The 16,440-nt window shown below is 36.0% G+C and overlaps 1 protein-coding gene across 2 annotated transcripts in view; it reads right to left on the bottom strand.

The window, feature by feature from the left end:
- BMP5 (bone morphogenetic protein 5) overlaps nucleotides 1–13,935 on the bottom strand; it is a 128,346-nt gene extending 114,411 nt beyond the window's left edge. Inside the window, exon 1 of one of the 2 annotated variants that reach the window (XM_007471193.1) lies at nucleotides 12,714–13,935. In XM_007471193.1, coding sequence (XP_007471255.1) covers nucleotides 12,714–13,203 — 490 coding nt within the window. In that variant the 5' untranslated portion in view covers nucleotides 13,204–13,935. The remainder of the gene's footprint in view (nucleotides 1–12,713) is intronic. The other variant, XM_007471194.1, reaches the window with a different exon arrangement.
- Nucleotides 13,936–16,440: the final 2,505 nt, after the last annotated feature.

The following is a 16,440-nucleotide window of genomic DNA, read 5'->3' as shown; positions in this document are numbered from 1 at the left end:
AGCAGGAATTTCCTCACTTGTAGGTAGATGGTCCTGTAGCCCAAACTTCTAGTCTAGTAGGTATCTCATGGCATTCACTGATCAGTCCAGGCTTGGGTCAGAAAAGCTGTGACAAGGCACTCATCCTTAGGTGCAGGGCAGCCCTGTTATGTGTCCTTCTACACTGGCCAGCACTTTGGTAGTTTTCCAGCATCCAAATGAACTCACGATTATTTATTCCAACCTCCAACCATTGTTTTTGAGGCCTATTACTCTTTGCAACTTTGAAATTCTACCTCTTTTCTAGTTTGCCAAACGTTACTCCTGTTCATCCCAAGTCTGTCTCTTGAAGGTGGGAATCAACACAAATCCCCTTTCCATTCCTCATTACTGGCCAGCTGGTTGCATGGCACAGAGGTCAGCATCACCGGTGTCTTCAAAATGCTTGCCTCCCTCTGCCTTGTGAGTATTATGAGGATTTGCCTCCTTCAGAAGGCCAAAACATCCCAGTTCAGAAGAAGGCCTGGAGGAGCCCAACTCCAGGGATAACACTCTTGGTAAGTTCATCACTAGAAAAATTTTTTCCCTAAAATGTAAAGCATTACTAATGAAGTAAAAATATTCCAAATCCAATATGGGAAATGTTGGGAAAATATGTAGAACTTCATAGAATTCAAACAATGTCCCAACCAACAGTCTTCCCAACAGCATCTACAAAGGCAACACAGTACAGCAGGGAGCAGCTTAGATTCTGAATCCAGTTCCTCCTCTTACAAGATGTAGTACTTCGGACCAATGCCTTAACATCTCTGGATCTCAGTTTCCTCATCTGTAAAATAGGGTAATTTTGTGGGAATTAAATGTTAGCACTTGAAATGTTATTAGCACTCTGTCTGGTAATTTATAAGCACCAAATAAGTGTTAGCTGTGAAAGACAGTGAATTTCAGTAGAGCAGAAATCATTATAAATCTTAAGGGCTTCTTTTATCATTTCACATTGATGATCTGGTGTTTGTTGATATGAACTCACAGGTAAACACCAGTCAGGGGCATGGTGCCCCAGGAGACTTAGATCCACATTTTGCTGTATAAGTTCATTTCATGGTCACAGCAGATTGTTGGTAAAGGGTAAAACAGTGGTAAAATATTTGTCAATGTTTCTCAACAATCAAGTTGAAGTAATAATGGTCTAATGCTCAGGATCCTGAGTAGATTCAAAGACATGTATCCAAGAGGTCTGTATACCAATTCTTGGAATTCTCTGTTATTCCCTACATGATAAAATGTGTCTTCAATGACTCATTATATCCTGAATCCACATCATGTGCAGTGTGTACAGTGACAAAGGAGACACTGAACACAAGCTTGTTAGCACACAAATTAAGAAGTAAGTTAGGGTCTGGGGTCAAGATTTAGACAGATCAAATAACTTAAAGTTGAAAAATTGTATGACCTTTACCCCTATTTCCTAAGTACAGCACAAATAAATAATGAATGTTTAAGCCACACTTAGGTCTGGAACATGCAGTAAGCATGCAGTGTAAAATGTGAAACTTCTTTTGAGATATTTCCCCTAAAATCACCTAGTGATTTTAGGGGAAATATCTCCTATGGGTAAAGTTCTACCCGCTACACAGCAGCTTTCAGAGTCCCTAAGCTTTGCTGAAGATTGGTTCTACCTCTGCCTTATGCTTTTTGGACTAACAGGCTTCCTTAGGTTCTGTTTGCTGGTAAGAAGCTTTTTTTTTTAATTGTCTTTAAAGTAATTTAAGTTTGAAAACTATTTTCTCTGCACACAAGATATTAATTCTGCCTGGTTATTTCAACAACAAAGCAACACATTATTTTAGATAATGTTTGTTAGTGCTTTTCTTTTTACTTGGTGCTGGAATTTTTGTGTGATTTCTTGAAAGTTGGTGACACTGAGCAAAAGAATCCTGGCACAAGAATCAAGAACTCTGGGCCTGGACCTGGCTCCTCTTGCCCTGTGATCTTGACAGTGGGACAGGCAGAGTCTTTCCACAGTGCCTGACCCAATAGTAGGTAGTCAGTTCCATTTGACCAATGACTGAATGAATGACCTCTCAGATCTCCAGTGCTCACAGATGTGTATTGTGGGGTCATATCCACTTCCCTGAGTGCTGGATGCTAAAGTGATGTACAAAAGTGAAAACGATGATTATTGTTGTTAGAAGTTACACTGCTGTCTATATATTTCAAAAGTAGGTTACCTAAGCTAAAGAGTAGTGACAAAGAACAAAAAAATGTGTAGCCAGACAGATCGTGGTCCCAGTACTGATTCTGCCATTTACCAGGTTGGTGACCTTTGTTAGTTATTTAACCTCTGATGAGTCTCAATTTTCACACCAATAAATGGGAACAGAAAAATATTTACCCATAAAACTGAGACACAGATTAACTAAAATAATGCGTATAAATTACTTAGTCCAATTCCCGGCACAGGAATTATACTTAATTGTTGTCATTGTTGCTACAACTATACTATCATTTAAAATTATTTGACAATGTCATATACTTTAAATGTATCACATACACACAAAAAAACCAATGATAAACAGCTTGCTTAATTCTGATAAATCCTCCCTCCAAGTAAATAACTGTAAAATGCTAACTGTTTTTGATATGGCAGTATGGAATAAAAAAATCCTAATTGCTGATTTGAACATGTCAATAAATTTTGGAATCCATATTTTAGTTTAAGAACTTCACTCACCACAATGAAAACTTTAGCAAAGAGCATCGTAATGACTTATCTTTAGCATGTTATCAAATAATGAAAAACAATAAATCCATATTTTCCCACTCAACGTATTAGGAAATATCATAAGTCTATGTGATGACTTTAAATATGGATACTGTAATCAGAAGAGGTCCACAGTTCATGAATGGCCTTTTGTGTGACTTTTTGGATAAAACTCATAAATTCCCACACTGCTTTAAAATATTATAACAAGAAGCAATTCAGGAAAATTAATAAAAAGATCTGACTGTCATCTGAAAAACAAAAGAAACACCCAAAGAAATACTCTAGGAAAGTCAAATTGCTTAAGGCTGAATTGTTTGAAATAGAAACAAAATGATAACAATAATAATACAAATAGTAATGAGAACAGCTACAAATTAGAAAATCATAAATTCAAACATGATCTGATTAACAGACAACACTAAAAGTGCCAGGATTGAATAATTATTTGAACAGAGTGGCTTTCCTCTTTTAGAGTTCAGAAGTTTATTCACCTATATTTTCATCATGAATCAACTTTTTGCAAAATTAAAACTAAAGAAAAACACAAGTTGGCTTCTGAAAATAAGCTTTCGAACTCAAGATTTTTTTCTTCCTGTCTTTCAAAAGGATCTTTTAGAGAATGCCCAGCCTTCACCACCACGTGTTCTCTAATTCTATATTATCACTTTGGCCTGCCATCAGTTTCCCCTTCTCCATAAGAAGCAAGGAAATGGTACAGGTAATATCTGGAACTAAAGTAGAATGTTGGGTTCATTCTAGGAAAGGGAGAAAAAGTAATTGAAAAGCACCTTTCAGCAGCAACTCACAGAAAGTGTTGCCTTCAGGTGATCACAGGGAAGCCCCACAGTTACCCAAAGGCTCAGTCATGAACTGACCTTTCCTTGGACACCCCAAGGAGGAAGCAGAGCCCATAAACTGACCAATTTGAAGACAGAGTCCCTGAAATTCAAGTTCATTTTCTTTTGAATGGAGCAAAAGTCATGTGCATAATGTTCCACAGTTTCATATAGAAAATTATCTGACAATGTCTGGTGCACTGGGCGTAGAACACCAACTCAAACATTAGAACAGCATGGATCTCCCTCTAGTAGAAGGAATTATAGTAACAATAGGGATCGTTAATTGCATCCTTTGCTCATGTTGGCTCAAAGATCTATACCCTTGCCTTATTAAGTCCTAACTACAATTCTGTATTATGATCTCCACTTTACAGATGAGGGAACAGTCCCACAAAGTGAACTAGTTTGTTCAAAGATATGCAGGTGTTAATGCAAAGCTGATTTTCGAACCAGTGTGGCTCCAAAACCCTTACACTTAAATGCTCCTGAGAGGGTTAGAGAACCAAATAACCCCTCCTCACTCTGAGCAAAGAAAACATCTACAAAATATTAACCGAAAGGCTTATAGAATTGATGACCTTCACCTCTTCCTCACTGAATGAGTCTTCAATGTCTGCATCAAAGTTATTTGCAGAGGAGCCTACATCATTTCCAAGTCGAACTCACCCTTCCTCTGCTTTTGATAATTATAGAAGTAAAAGCAGGTTAAAATTTCCATCCTTCAAAGCTTTGAAGGGGAACAGTTTATACTGGAAAGAAGATGTTCTACTCAAAGCTCCTCTGGGATTAAAGGGTAGGGGAATGGCTCTGGCCTCGAGGCTTAGAGGTTGGTTATTTATGAGAACTAAACAGCAGACACACCTGCTCCCCCGTGAAATTCCGCATCTGTGAGTCACAGGAACTCTGCTAGGGGAGTGGAAAGGTAACAAAGAAGAAAGACAATCATCCGAATTTGCCTCCTCCTGAAATGATTTTTACCTGCAACATGCACTGTGGAGAATTTTATATGGTTCCACTCAGAATTCACAAAACTTTAACACACAGTCACGGGTTGTTTCAGGAAGAATGACATAGAATTGAGAATCAACAGGCCTAGAGATTGAAAACACACATTGCCCTTTATATTTGCCCTATGAATCTGCGTATATTCTAGTGCTTTCTCTACTGAGTTTTGTGATTGGCAATGGTAGTCTGCTGTATGTATTGAGGGTTTTGTTTCTAATTTCAGTTTGCTCTAAAACAGTTTTAATGTATCATGTGAAATTACTGATCCAGATACAATTTAAGAATTTTTTTTCAGCATGCCATGCCTGTTTTTGCCACTTCACCAACTTGTGACATAATTAGTTCTCACACTATATTATGATTATCTCTTAAATTTTGCAATAAATTGACCAGGACAAGAATTAACATACCTATCAGTAACTTGCACTGAAATTGAAGTGATTCTAGTACTCTTGTTGACTAAACACTCAATATGCATTTATCCATTTGTCCCCAATATCTTCAGTTGATGTCTCAATATACACTCTCCCTGTTTCTCTGCTCAGCTCTCTACACGGAGAGGCTGACTTTTCAGGAGCTGATCCAATGGGCTCCACGGCCCTTGGCTTTCAGTGAAGATCAGCCAATGGGAAAGATAGCAGAAAAGTAAGGTCTGAGTATTTACTGCTTGACCTCCCTCCCTATTGAGTCCATAGGTGTTGGTTGCCTGGCATCACTCTCACAAAGGCCACTGTTCCCGTCATAGTACCTTCCCTCTACAGTCCTCCTCTAAGCTTTCTGGTAACTGTTTCTGCTCCCGTCCCATCCTAGGAGTCATGAAAGAAGGCTCCCCTGCTTTTCTACATTCTGCATTATCTCCATTTTTTTCCAGAAAACCCCACCTACAACATTAGAAATATTATAACATTAATTAAACTCTCCTCAAATGATGCACTTTGTGCATGTTGTCTCTTTCCACTGGGGATAAGAAAAGGATGAATAGGGCTTGATTCCTGCTAGCGTAACATGTCATCAAATATGTACTCAAGAGGGTCCTGCATCGGGTCTAATACCCTGCTGCCACCATCTTGGAATTCTTGATAACTCTTAAACAAGTGGCCCCACATTTCTGTTTTACATTGGGCTCTGCGAATTACTTAGCTGCTCCTGCAAATGTGATACAGATGTTGGCCACAAATGAAATTCCAGTAACAATAACGGCCATTTCGAGAGGTCTCACTAGGTTCCAAATACTCTTCTTAAAATTGTAGGTGATTAACTCATTTAATCCTCTCAGTACCCAAGGAGGAAGGCGGTATTATCATCATCAGCACTTCTTAGGCAAGGAATGAGAGGCACAGTGAGATGTAACTTGCCCAAGGTCACCCTTTAAGAAAGTGTAGACTATGGGATCCTAATCCAGGCATGCTGGCTTCTTCTATGCTACTCTGCAATTAGGTTTCATTTATAATTAAATCTTAAAGCCGTTTGAGCAGTAATATGCCATGGACTCAGAATTCTGAAAATAGACTGCCTCTCCCTCTATAGGAAGGCTAATAGCAAAGTTTCACTGAGGACAGGAAATCTGTGTGCAACAAATAATATTGAATTTCTCATATCAGGACAGCATAGCTGAAGGGGTCTGTAAATGTTAATAAATCTTTTGATGTTGACATGTTTCATATGCCTGCATAAAATCTAAGTGAGATTTGCATCTAACCTCTTTAAACTATTTTCTTTATTGCAAACAACTTAAGGAAAGCTGTTAAACCACAAGAACAATAAAATTGTTATTTACTTCCAGAAAGAAGTTAAATAAACACAATATGTAAGAGATAATATAATTAGATGTATTTATTTCTAAAACGCAGGGTTGTTTTTGTAAGGCAAGCCCCAAGACTCCATTGTTTATGAAAAGTAAAATGAAAGGACACATCATCGTAAAGGCAGGGATCTTCATCATCTTAGAAATTATAAAATAATTATAAAATAATTAAACCTTTGTTTCATTTCTATACCGATCAAATAATTTAACATTACACGAGGTCTGGGTTTCTATGTTTTGTATAATGTGTATGTAATTCACTGCCTTCCAAATGTAGATATGTACTTTCTTTGGTTATGAAGGTTTATTGTTATTTCCCTTTCTCCCAAAACCTCTAAAGAACCTTCTTACAAATCTACAAATGACATTTTTTACTCATTTTAAACATTGTACACTTTAACAGATTTTGATTCTACCTTATTAGATTATCATTTTATCACAGCCGTTTAGATAAGACTCGTACAAACCTGGGGTTACTACTTAGTTAAGTAGATTCTTGTAAACATCTCCAAAAAAGGCAGGTGAATTCTCCCACTATGATTTTTATCACAGTGTCATAATTTTAAGCTCCATGACTGGATCTTAAACATTCCCATTAGACATCAACATCACAACAGCTTCCTTCTCCCCCCAAATAAATGAGCCAGTTGTCAGGGCTGACTGGTGTATTTTAAGGGATATCTTAGCCAAGGGTATTATTTTAAGAGATGAGCAAATGGGAAAACCCCACAGCCCAGCCAATAAAATATGAACTGAAGGTGCAAAGAAGCACTCATAAATATTCCCTAGAACAAGGGATGCATTGTTTCCCTCCCAGCCTTTCAGTTGCTCCTCTGATCTCAGCCCCTCTCTGCATCAGGGAAGCCTCTTCCTTTAACCTATGTTTTTTTCAAGCTGAGTCACTACGTTATTTATGACTGTAAATGTGAGTAGCCCGTCTGTGTGCTCCTTGTACACACACACTGAGAGCGCCCCCTCTCTTTGCCCCGCTTCGGTGTTTCAGTCCGGAAGGATGAAAGGATTTCCCCTGGAGCCGATATGGCTGGGGATGTGGTACTAGCAGCAGTGTCAGGATGAGGTAGACAGAGGGTTTCCCCACAGCCTCCACCTGCGAGGCCCAGAGACGGCCCCTAACACTCATTCCATTCATTTTCCTCCTTTCCAGGGCTTTAAAAAATACTTTTACTCTCTCCATCTCATCCTCATTGTTCTCTGTCTCCAACCGTTACTCTTGATCTCTTTATGCTCTCTCAACATCTCTCTTCAACTTAACAAAGGAAATCCTCATTTCTTTACAGACGTGCCATGAGTATTCCATAAAAATTCTATTAGCCAATGGGTTTTATAAACCAAAAATGGATCGCATTTTTGATTAGTGTTATTTTTGTTCAGTGGTGCGTTTTTCCCTTTTTTTTTTAACTTGTCCTTAAATTTCCCCTTTTAAATTTTAATACTGTTATAAAATAGGAATGGCAAAAACAATTAAATTCAGTCCATGGGATCCTGGGGGAGAGGTGAGGAGGCAAAGATAAAAGGCATGGTAGAGAAACAGTTAAAGGGGATGCAACAGCCAGAGAGGTTCTGATGCCCTGGGGAGCTTTTCTCCTGATGGGTGGAGGCTGCAATGGGCCCATCATAACCTTTTCCTTCTCAACAGAGAGAAAACAGGAGACTGTACCTCAATGATGGAGCTGTGACAAATTGATTTTCAGCTCATCTAAGCCTTTAGCCACGAAGAAACAAGGACCAAAGGCAGACCCCAGGAAGGGTGGGGGCAGTCAGGAGAGGGATGCCAAGAAAGCCTGAAGCTGGAGAGGCCCTAGAACTACAGAGGAAAGGCCAACAAATGGGAGGGGCAGGAGATGGGGAGGAGAGAGAGAGGTGATATTGCAAAAATGGAAGAATGAAAAGGAAGGAACTGGAGATGGTGGGTGAGCAGCCCCAAGCCCTTCTACAGGTGTTATCATACCTTCTCTCTGGCCATGACTTCTGATTAAACTTCTAAAACTAGTGATTTGTGAGTGACCATTCAAACGTGCAAAAAACTTCTATTTAAACTATGATTATAACTATCTCTGCAGCCATGCCCATCAATCAGCAAGGACATAGCTTTAGAGAAGAACGAGAATCCCCCTGGGGTGCGTTCATGAATGCCAAGGGTTGATGAAGAAGAGAGAAAAAGGTCTCCGCCCTCAGTGACTTCTTTTCTCTTCAAAAGTGAAAAGTTGTAAAGAATGATTCTTTTACCCAGTATTACCGTTTGTGATTCCAGGCATAATCCATGAATATGTACTATAATGGCTTTAGATCATCTTTCCTTCCATCCCATCCCCCTTTCCTCAAAAAAAAAATTTGTGTGTGTGTTTATAGGTGTGTTTACGTTACACAAGTGTTAATAACCCTGTTGGAGAGACTACATAGATAGGCATCTTTAGGTAGATCTGTGTATAAATTCCTCTCCACTGGGCACTTGAGTCAGCCAAAACCAACAATAAATATCAAAGATGTCTTTCAAAGCTGTCAACTGAGGGCATAAGCATTTTTTTTTCTTCCAATACCAAGGGAGTTTAATGATTTGGGGAAGTAGGGGAGAAGGGTTTAAGCATTTTTTTCTATTTCATACCTTAACATGTTAAATATGTTGTCATGAAACATGAAAAAATGTAAGCATCACATTTTTATACTTTTATGCTTCAGAATGAATATACATTCTTGAACTGTATCTGAGTATTTGACTCCAAACCAACTGATCAAAGCCCATTAATAAACCCAAAGTTCTTTATCAGGGAAATACATGTTGACAAAGAATAATACAAAAGTGAATTTCCTATGTTGACTGATTTTTGTAATTTCCTCTAAAACATTTACAATGTTATGTCATTTTAATTTTATGATCACCAAGTAATCAAATTCGTTTCTAACTAAAAGATCTTAGAAATACACTACTTGTTTATGTAAACTAGAGATATGCTTAAATATTGCAAGCAGCTTACCTAATCATTCTTTTAATTTGCAAAGATATTTGATATATAAACTAACCCTTAACATTTTTGAAAAAGAAAAAATTTAACAGAAAGATATTTTTGTTACTAACTAAATAGTGTGGAATAACTAAGCAAAATTCCACTGATATTCCTTAGTTTTAGGGAGAAAGCAGAGAAGTCAATCTGTAAAAGCTATAGACTGAGACTGACAAAAGTTGGCCTAAGAATAATGAATAAAATAAGGCAGAAAGTTTCTCTTCACACAATTAATAATTAATATTTGTTTCTTCAAAGTGAACAAGTCACTAAAATAATTTAAAGGTCAGAATAATGTGTTTGGTTTCATGTTTAGTTGTTTACATTGGCCTTGAGGCAATTTATTCACATTTTATTTTTTCTTCTGGTAAATTCTACTCTATTTTTTGCTTATGAACATAAAACTAATCTCATCTGAAATTTTAAAAGATAGATATTTTGTTAATTATGATTCAGGGTTTGAATTAAATTTAATTGTTCTTGGTGAGCAAAACTTATGTTGGAAAAAATGTCTTTCTGAATGACAAGATAATTGTAGAAAATCCATTATTTGACTTGAAAATGACACAGCAGGCATTAATAACAAGGATGCTACCAGATCCATTTTATATAATTCAACTTGTTATGGGAAATGTCAACAGATTCTTTTCACATTTTTAAATATCAGGTGACTTCCTCAGTACAAATCCCTTGCCTCTTGCTAATTTGATCATTTGCCCTCAATTTCTACTATATACATATCTTTTAAGATACTAAAACAATAAAATAAAATCCTCTTGAGTCTTACAGAAAGTGAAAAAAGTTTCCGATAATATTGGTTAATGAATTTTACAGTAAGAAGCACTGAAATTCTTAGCACCGTTAATAATGATATTACACTCTTACCTTTTCTAAGTATACTTTGACCTATTTTATTATAGAAGAAATATAGAAGTTAAAGCTTTTTTGTAAGTAGTGATTGACTATAAGCTTTGGATATATTAGAAGGCACGGTCTAAAGATAATAAAATAAAACTGTGGGTCAATTTTCCTCAGAGACTACTAGGAAAAACTCACTTAGTATCACAATCAATTTGTCAGTAATTTCATGTGAGACATTTCGTTTGGAATTATTAAATAAGGAGAAAACAATATGGTCTATTATTGAAGATAAATCACTACTCAGCAAGTTAAGCATGATAAGAATATATAAATAAATAAAAATTTTCTGAAGCTTATATCCAGTATTGTTTCTCTAGTGTAAAATGAATAATTATATTTCACGGTATAGTTAATAAACTGCTTTGTTATTATAATCCAAACAAATAACCAAAAGTCTACCGATTTAAAAATATAACGATTCTTTAATGACAAAAATGGTCCTAAAAGTCCTTGAATAAAACTGTTTATTATTGGTTTTGGCTTTCTTATTCTATGTAGATTTATAAAGAACAATGGTGCATGGGTTCAAAAATCATACTTCATTCTTTTCTGAAAAAACAAATACACTCTCTTGTGAATGATCAAAGTATTCAATTTTAATATATTATTAGAAAAGATTCATGACTGAGCTATTGTTTTATAAAGTACATAACAAAACACATTCTTTCCTGTCAGATTTTAGATGACCTGAACTGATTTTTTCAGTGATTTATTTTATGAATATGTAAATCATGCTAAATTTCATTTTTTCTATGAAAATATTAAAACTAATTTAAATTAATGAATAAGCTTGAGAAATTGCTACAAATTCAAACATACCATGAGTCACATTTGCATGCCACTCATGAAGAAAAAGCAATCAGACTAATTTAGAATTAAGATATATTTTAATGGCTTGAAAGTTCCAAAGGAACCTGTTAATTACATGTAGAAGAAAAGGCCCCCATGACACCCGATTAAGGCAACCAATGATGACTTACTAAAACTTATAATGAGAGCTTTGTCTCCTGTAACGTGAAACATATGATTTATTAGGCACCTTATCCTTCCTGCTAGGATTGCTCAGAGCAAATGATCAGGGCATATTAAGCAACACATATTATAAAAGCATCATGTGTTATTAAGATTTGTTGCTATCTGACTTTTCAAAGAATATTTTTTGAGATATTATTTGAGGGAGTTTTAAATTAGGTGTGTAATAAAAAATGTCAATTTTAAGTCCAAGCAGATTGCACTTTTAAAAGTTTTAAAAGTTCTAACATTAAAATTGATTAAATTTATTGATTAAGTTTTGTCTTCAAAAATAAATACACTCTATGTAGTTTTTTTTGAATGTTTAAAGATAGTAAATTTTCACCTTCAGTCACTACCGAAAAATTTAAAGAAAATTACAGCCCCTGTAAAATCATTTTAAAGTGGTGACTGTTTAATATTATTGCAAGATGAAATACCGGGCACTAACTTATCATTTGATATTGTCAATATCAATTTTTTAGGTATCATCAGTATCAGCACTAAAACATAATTTTTAAAATTATTCTCTAACCATACTGCTAATTAAAGAATTTTTCAATTGAAATTTGTTTATCTTAAATGACAAGGAAAGTTCTGTATAGGTAAAACATCATAGCATGTTTTACATTTCTCTTGCCTCTGAAAAAAGTCAAAGAAGTATAATATATTTTAATCATTACAGTTAAAAAATGTTAGATTGAAACTTCTTTTCCAAAATATTTTTCACAGGATTTCAGAATCTATCCCTGAAAGTCTTTGATAGTAACCTTTTACAATATTATTTAAACTTAATTAATTTCACATCAATATTTTCACAGTAGTTTCCTCACTAAAATGAGAGTTCTTAAGTGGCATATAAATTACACTTATATGTCTTTTAAATTACTAACCAAAAAATGGTCTAGAATGTCGCTTTTACTTTTCCATCTGTAAATACTTGCATCATCATCATCATCATTATTATTATTACTATGACTATTATTCTGTCTATAGCTTAGCTATCCTCATAAATTCTCCTTTTTTTTAACTATTGCCTGTTTATTCATACACTTAAGCAAAGTTGAAATTTTAACAAGATGTGAAAAGACCCAAATTTACCCAAACCATGTGTTTAATTTTAGCTTTTTATATCATATATATATATATATATATATATATATATATATATATACACACACATATGACTTTGTTGCCTAAGGCAAAATCTTATTTTATGTCAATGAAAGAAAGGAAACAGAAGCTGGAGAGGAGAGTTATAGAAAATGACTATATATAAACATGACCACCTACCAAGCAGCTACTTTACCATTAGGAAAACGTCCACTTTGCAATAACATAGATTAACAAATAAACGAACAACATACCTAAATTGACAAAGCTCATGACCATGTCAGCATCATTCAGAAAGTTGGCATCATGTAGGCTGGCTAGAGGAGGACTCTGGGTGGTCAGGGGAGTCGTTCGAGACAACTGGATGCGGCGAGGGTATCCGTTGGGAGAGGCTGGGGAGCCCTTCCTGGCTCCCCTGGTCTCTGCTGCCAGGGATGCCCTCACAGAGTACTCCGGCTCCTCGGGGCTCTCCTCACTGGCCATGGCGTTGTACAGGTCCAGCATAAAGAGAGGTGCAGAGGAAGCTTGTTTTCCAGGTGAAAATGGTCTGGGTCTGTGAGGCAAACCCAAGATAGAAAGAATTTCCCTCTGTATTTCCCGTCTTTCGTGGTTCCGTAGTCGTCTATAAATAAAACTGGAGTGAACATGATTGTCTCCCAAACTTCCTTTCGCAGAACCCACTAGAACCCAGCAGCTCCAGAGGAAACCCACAATACCCCTAAATAAAAATACAGTCAGATGCATTTTTGTCCAAAAGCAAAAGTTGATATTTTTTAGTCGTTCTTGTCCTCTTACCAAAAACAAAAACAAAAAAATCTAAGTTCTTAGGAGGTATATTTCCCCAGTAGCTGAAAAACAAATTTACCTATTCTTCATGACAGTGACATTTCTGAACACACATCCTCATTGATTTTCCTGCCCTATTTTTAATATATTGGAATATGTCAAGAGTAGTTATTTCTAAGAAAGCTGAAACTCAGATTTCCAGTTATCCACAGTTGTTAAGAGTTTTTGCTGCATGGATAGAGCAGAAGACGGCTAATATTATTTGATCAGATGACCTATGCATTCCTATATCAATATATGATAATCAGGCCTTTGGTATTTGAATGAACGGAAGTTGATCTTCTAATAAACTGTAGTTCCCAAAGTGATCTTCACTTGCTCTTGAGTTCTTCTCAACCCTTGAGCTCTTTCCAAGACAAATCCTGACTTCTGAATCACAGATCTATGCTGATCTGCACCTTGGTGTTGGAATATATATTTGTCCGGCAGCTTGGTGATAACTTTAACATCTTTTGTGTCGTCTTAGTGTAAAACAAGACTCAAGGTTGTACTATTCAAGTCAATGTGTTTTCCTGAATTTACTTGCAAACCTTCCTGAAAGTCCCTTCACTCTCTTTCTCCTTCTTACTGTTAATTCCACCTCCAGCAGACACAAATATACCAGCCCTCTTCAAGGGAGATCTAAAGAGTAATGTAAGCACAACCCTGCTGGGAAAGAAGAGGCTTCTCATTGTAATTTGAAACTGGTAAAGCAAAAAGAACTTAACCCCTTTGCTACCAGAAAAGACTTCATTTTCGCAATTTTATAGGCACGCATCTGACACAGCACAGTGATGCATGGAGCATATAAGTTCTGCGGGGGAAAAAGCCAGTTTTCAAGCGGCAGACTGGAAATTTGGTCACCAATTTTATAGAGGACCCTTTCAGATCTTTCTTTTAATAGGACACATTTAATACACTTCTATATTAAGTCTCAGGTTGTGGCTGAATTAACATGAGATGTCTCCGTTCTGTATTTGAGGTTATTTCTAGTTTTTATAAGTTATTAAAGCTTACTTCTTGAAAAATAAAAGGAAGCGTCATAAATTGAGGTTAATTTGTTGTTTGTTAATGACAGCCAGATCTCTTTAGAATAAAATACAGTAGAGAATTCACCACCAGTAAATATATTCTAGCTCCCAAAGCAGTAGTTATAATAATTCCATAATGGTGATGAGATAGCCCAGGTATAATGATCTTTAAACATCAAAATTTTAAGCAGAAAAGTGTATTCATATTTCTCTTGTTAACTCGGTGCATTTGAAATAAAAATAGCCTAAGATATGGTGTCATGATTCTCAACTTTCAAGTCTTTTCAGTTGAAATGTAAACTGACTTACAAATTAGATATTTCCCATAAGTTGTACTCAGTACTTTGATTTGCCTTGACCCATGCAAATAAACACAAGTCAAATATTCTTCATGACTACATGCAGATTGAAATTTGTGTTTTTAAAATCTGATGGGTATAATGGGGAAAGTGCACACCTTTCTAAAACCATACTTAATCCAGGGAAATGAGCAAAGTAGGTGTTTATCCTTAATGTTTAATGCCTTTAAAATTTGGAAGTCTACAACGTTTTTGTGCAGCTATAATTTTCCTTTCAAGCTCTCCCTTAACCTTAGGGCTCACAGTACTTTCATTGTCTGGGATAGCATTCTGATACCAGTTGCAGATTTATCGAGCAAATTCTCAAACTATTATGAAATTTTAATGTTTTTCCTTTACTCTACCTAGAGGCGCCCAGTTTCTTATTTAATTTCTTTTTAAATATTTCCTCTGAGTGTCTAAAGCAAAGCCATGTTTCTCATAAATCTACAATTTATTGGTGAAGGCAAGATATGAAAAGGGCTTGTGGAATCTTATTGTCTGCATAATTTTTCTTATACAAACTCACTGCAAACTTGATGACACTGTTGAATATTTGCCCTACTGAAAATACTTTATTAATAGCCAGGTAGAATACCACAGTAGCAGACCCAAATACTGACATACATGGAATATGTCTATAGCATCGTTATCCCTTGAATAGCAGTAGGGCAGGTTGAAAGGAGGTGAAAGAATACCGTTTCAGTAAGAAATGGTTGAAACCACTAAAATTTTTGAAACTGTTGATTTCATATACAAACCAAACTAAGAATTTTTTGGCCATTGGTGCAGATCCAAATCAATTACTTGGAGATAAAAAAATTTCTCCATTTCTCCTCTGCATTTGTTAAACATATCCCAGATAAAGGATACTACAGTTTTTCTCTCTACATTTTAGAAGCAATGATCAAGGTTATGAATTCGCTTCCTGTCTCTAGAGCACAGCATAGAGTTACAAGTAAAAATTGGTTACCCTTGAGGAAGAAACAATTCTTATCTTCCACACGTGCTGACTTTTTTCCCTAAGATCCAACAGAAAAATAAAAATAAAAATGAGTCTAGGTGTCACAAATCCCCCAAACTCATTTTCCCAAAGTCTGATTTATAATATCAATCAGTGTAATTGTAATTTAATTGCTTCACCAGGCACAGAGCCTACCTCTAGACTGGAAATCAGTTGCTAGCATTCTTGGTCAGAACTTCTCATATCCACCCTCCCCCCCACCTTCCCTTCCAACTCAGACTAGATTTGGCAAACATTCATTTTTCAAAAGGATCAACATGTGCAAAGAGAGAAAGAAAATAAAGAAGAAAAAAAAACCTTCCAGGAAGAGAGGGGAAATGCTAACCGCCAAACGAAAAGTCAGATTCATTTTTAATTAAAAGTAAAGGTGTTTTACCACATCGTTGGGATTGCCGGGTTGTTGTGTATCTAAGTAAATATGTGAGAGCAATTTAGAAGATTAAGTATTTTGCAATGGCAAGGTATAAACGTTCCAAATTTCAGAGCATGTATTTAAAAGTCGCATAAGTCACTGAACAGACTGAAGAACTATATTCAGTATGAAAGAAGTTGGGACAGGAGAAACATCCAGGGCATCACAAGAATTGTTCCTAAAGATAAGCACATTCCAAGAAGAGGGGCCTTCGTAAAAACCCACCTCTCAGGCGTAGTATTTGCCTGAGGTATATACTAATATAAGAGGCCTTCTGGTGGGAAACAGAGATAATCGAATACATGGAAGAAGTCCTTCCCCACTGCAATTCCTCCTGTTCATTTTTCTCTT

Source organism: Lipotes vexillifer, unplaced genomic scaffold (assembly GCF_000442215.2).
Source record: "Lipotes vexillifer unplaced genomic scaffold, Lipotes_vexillifer_v1.1 scaffold302, whole genome shotgun sequence".
NCBI lineage: Eukaryota > Metazoa > Chordata > Mammalia > Artiodactyla > Lipotidae > Lipotes > Lipotes vexillifer.
Note: the sequence above shows the minus strand (reverse complement) of the source record. Positions and strands in the feature narration are given on the sequence as shown.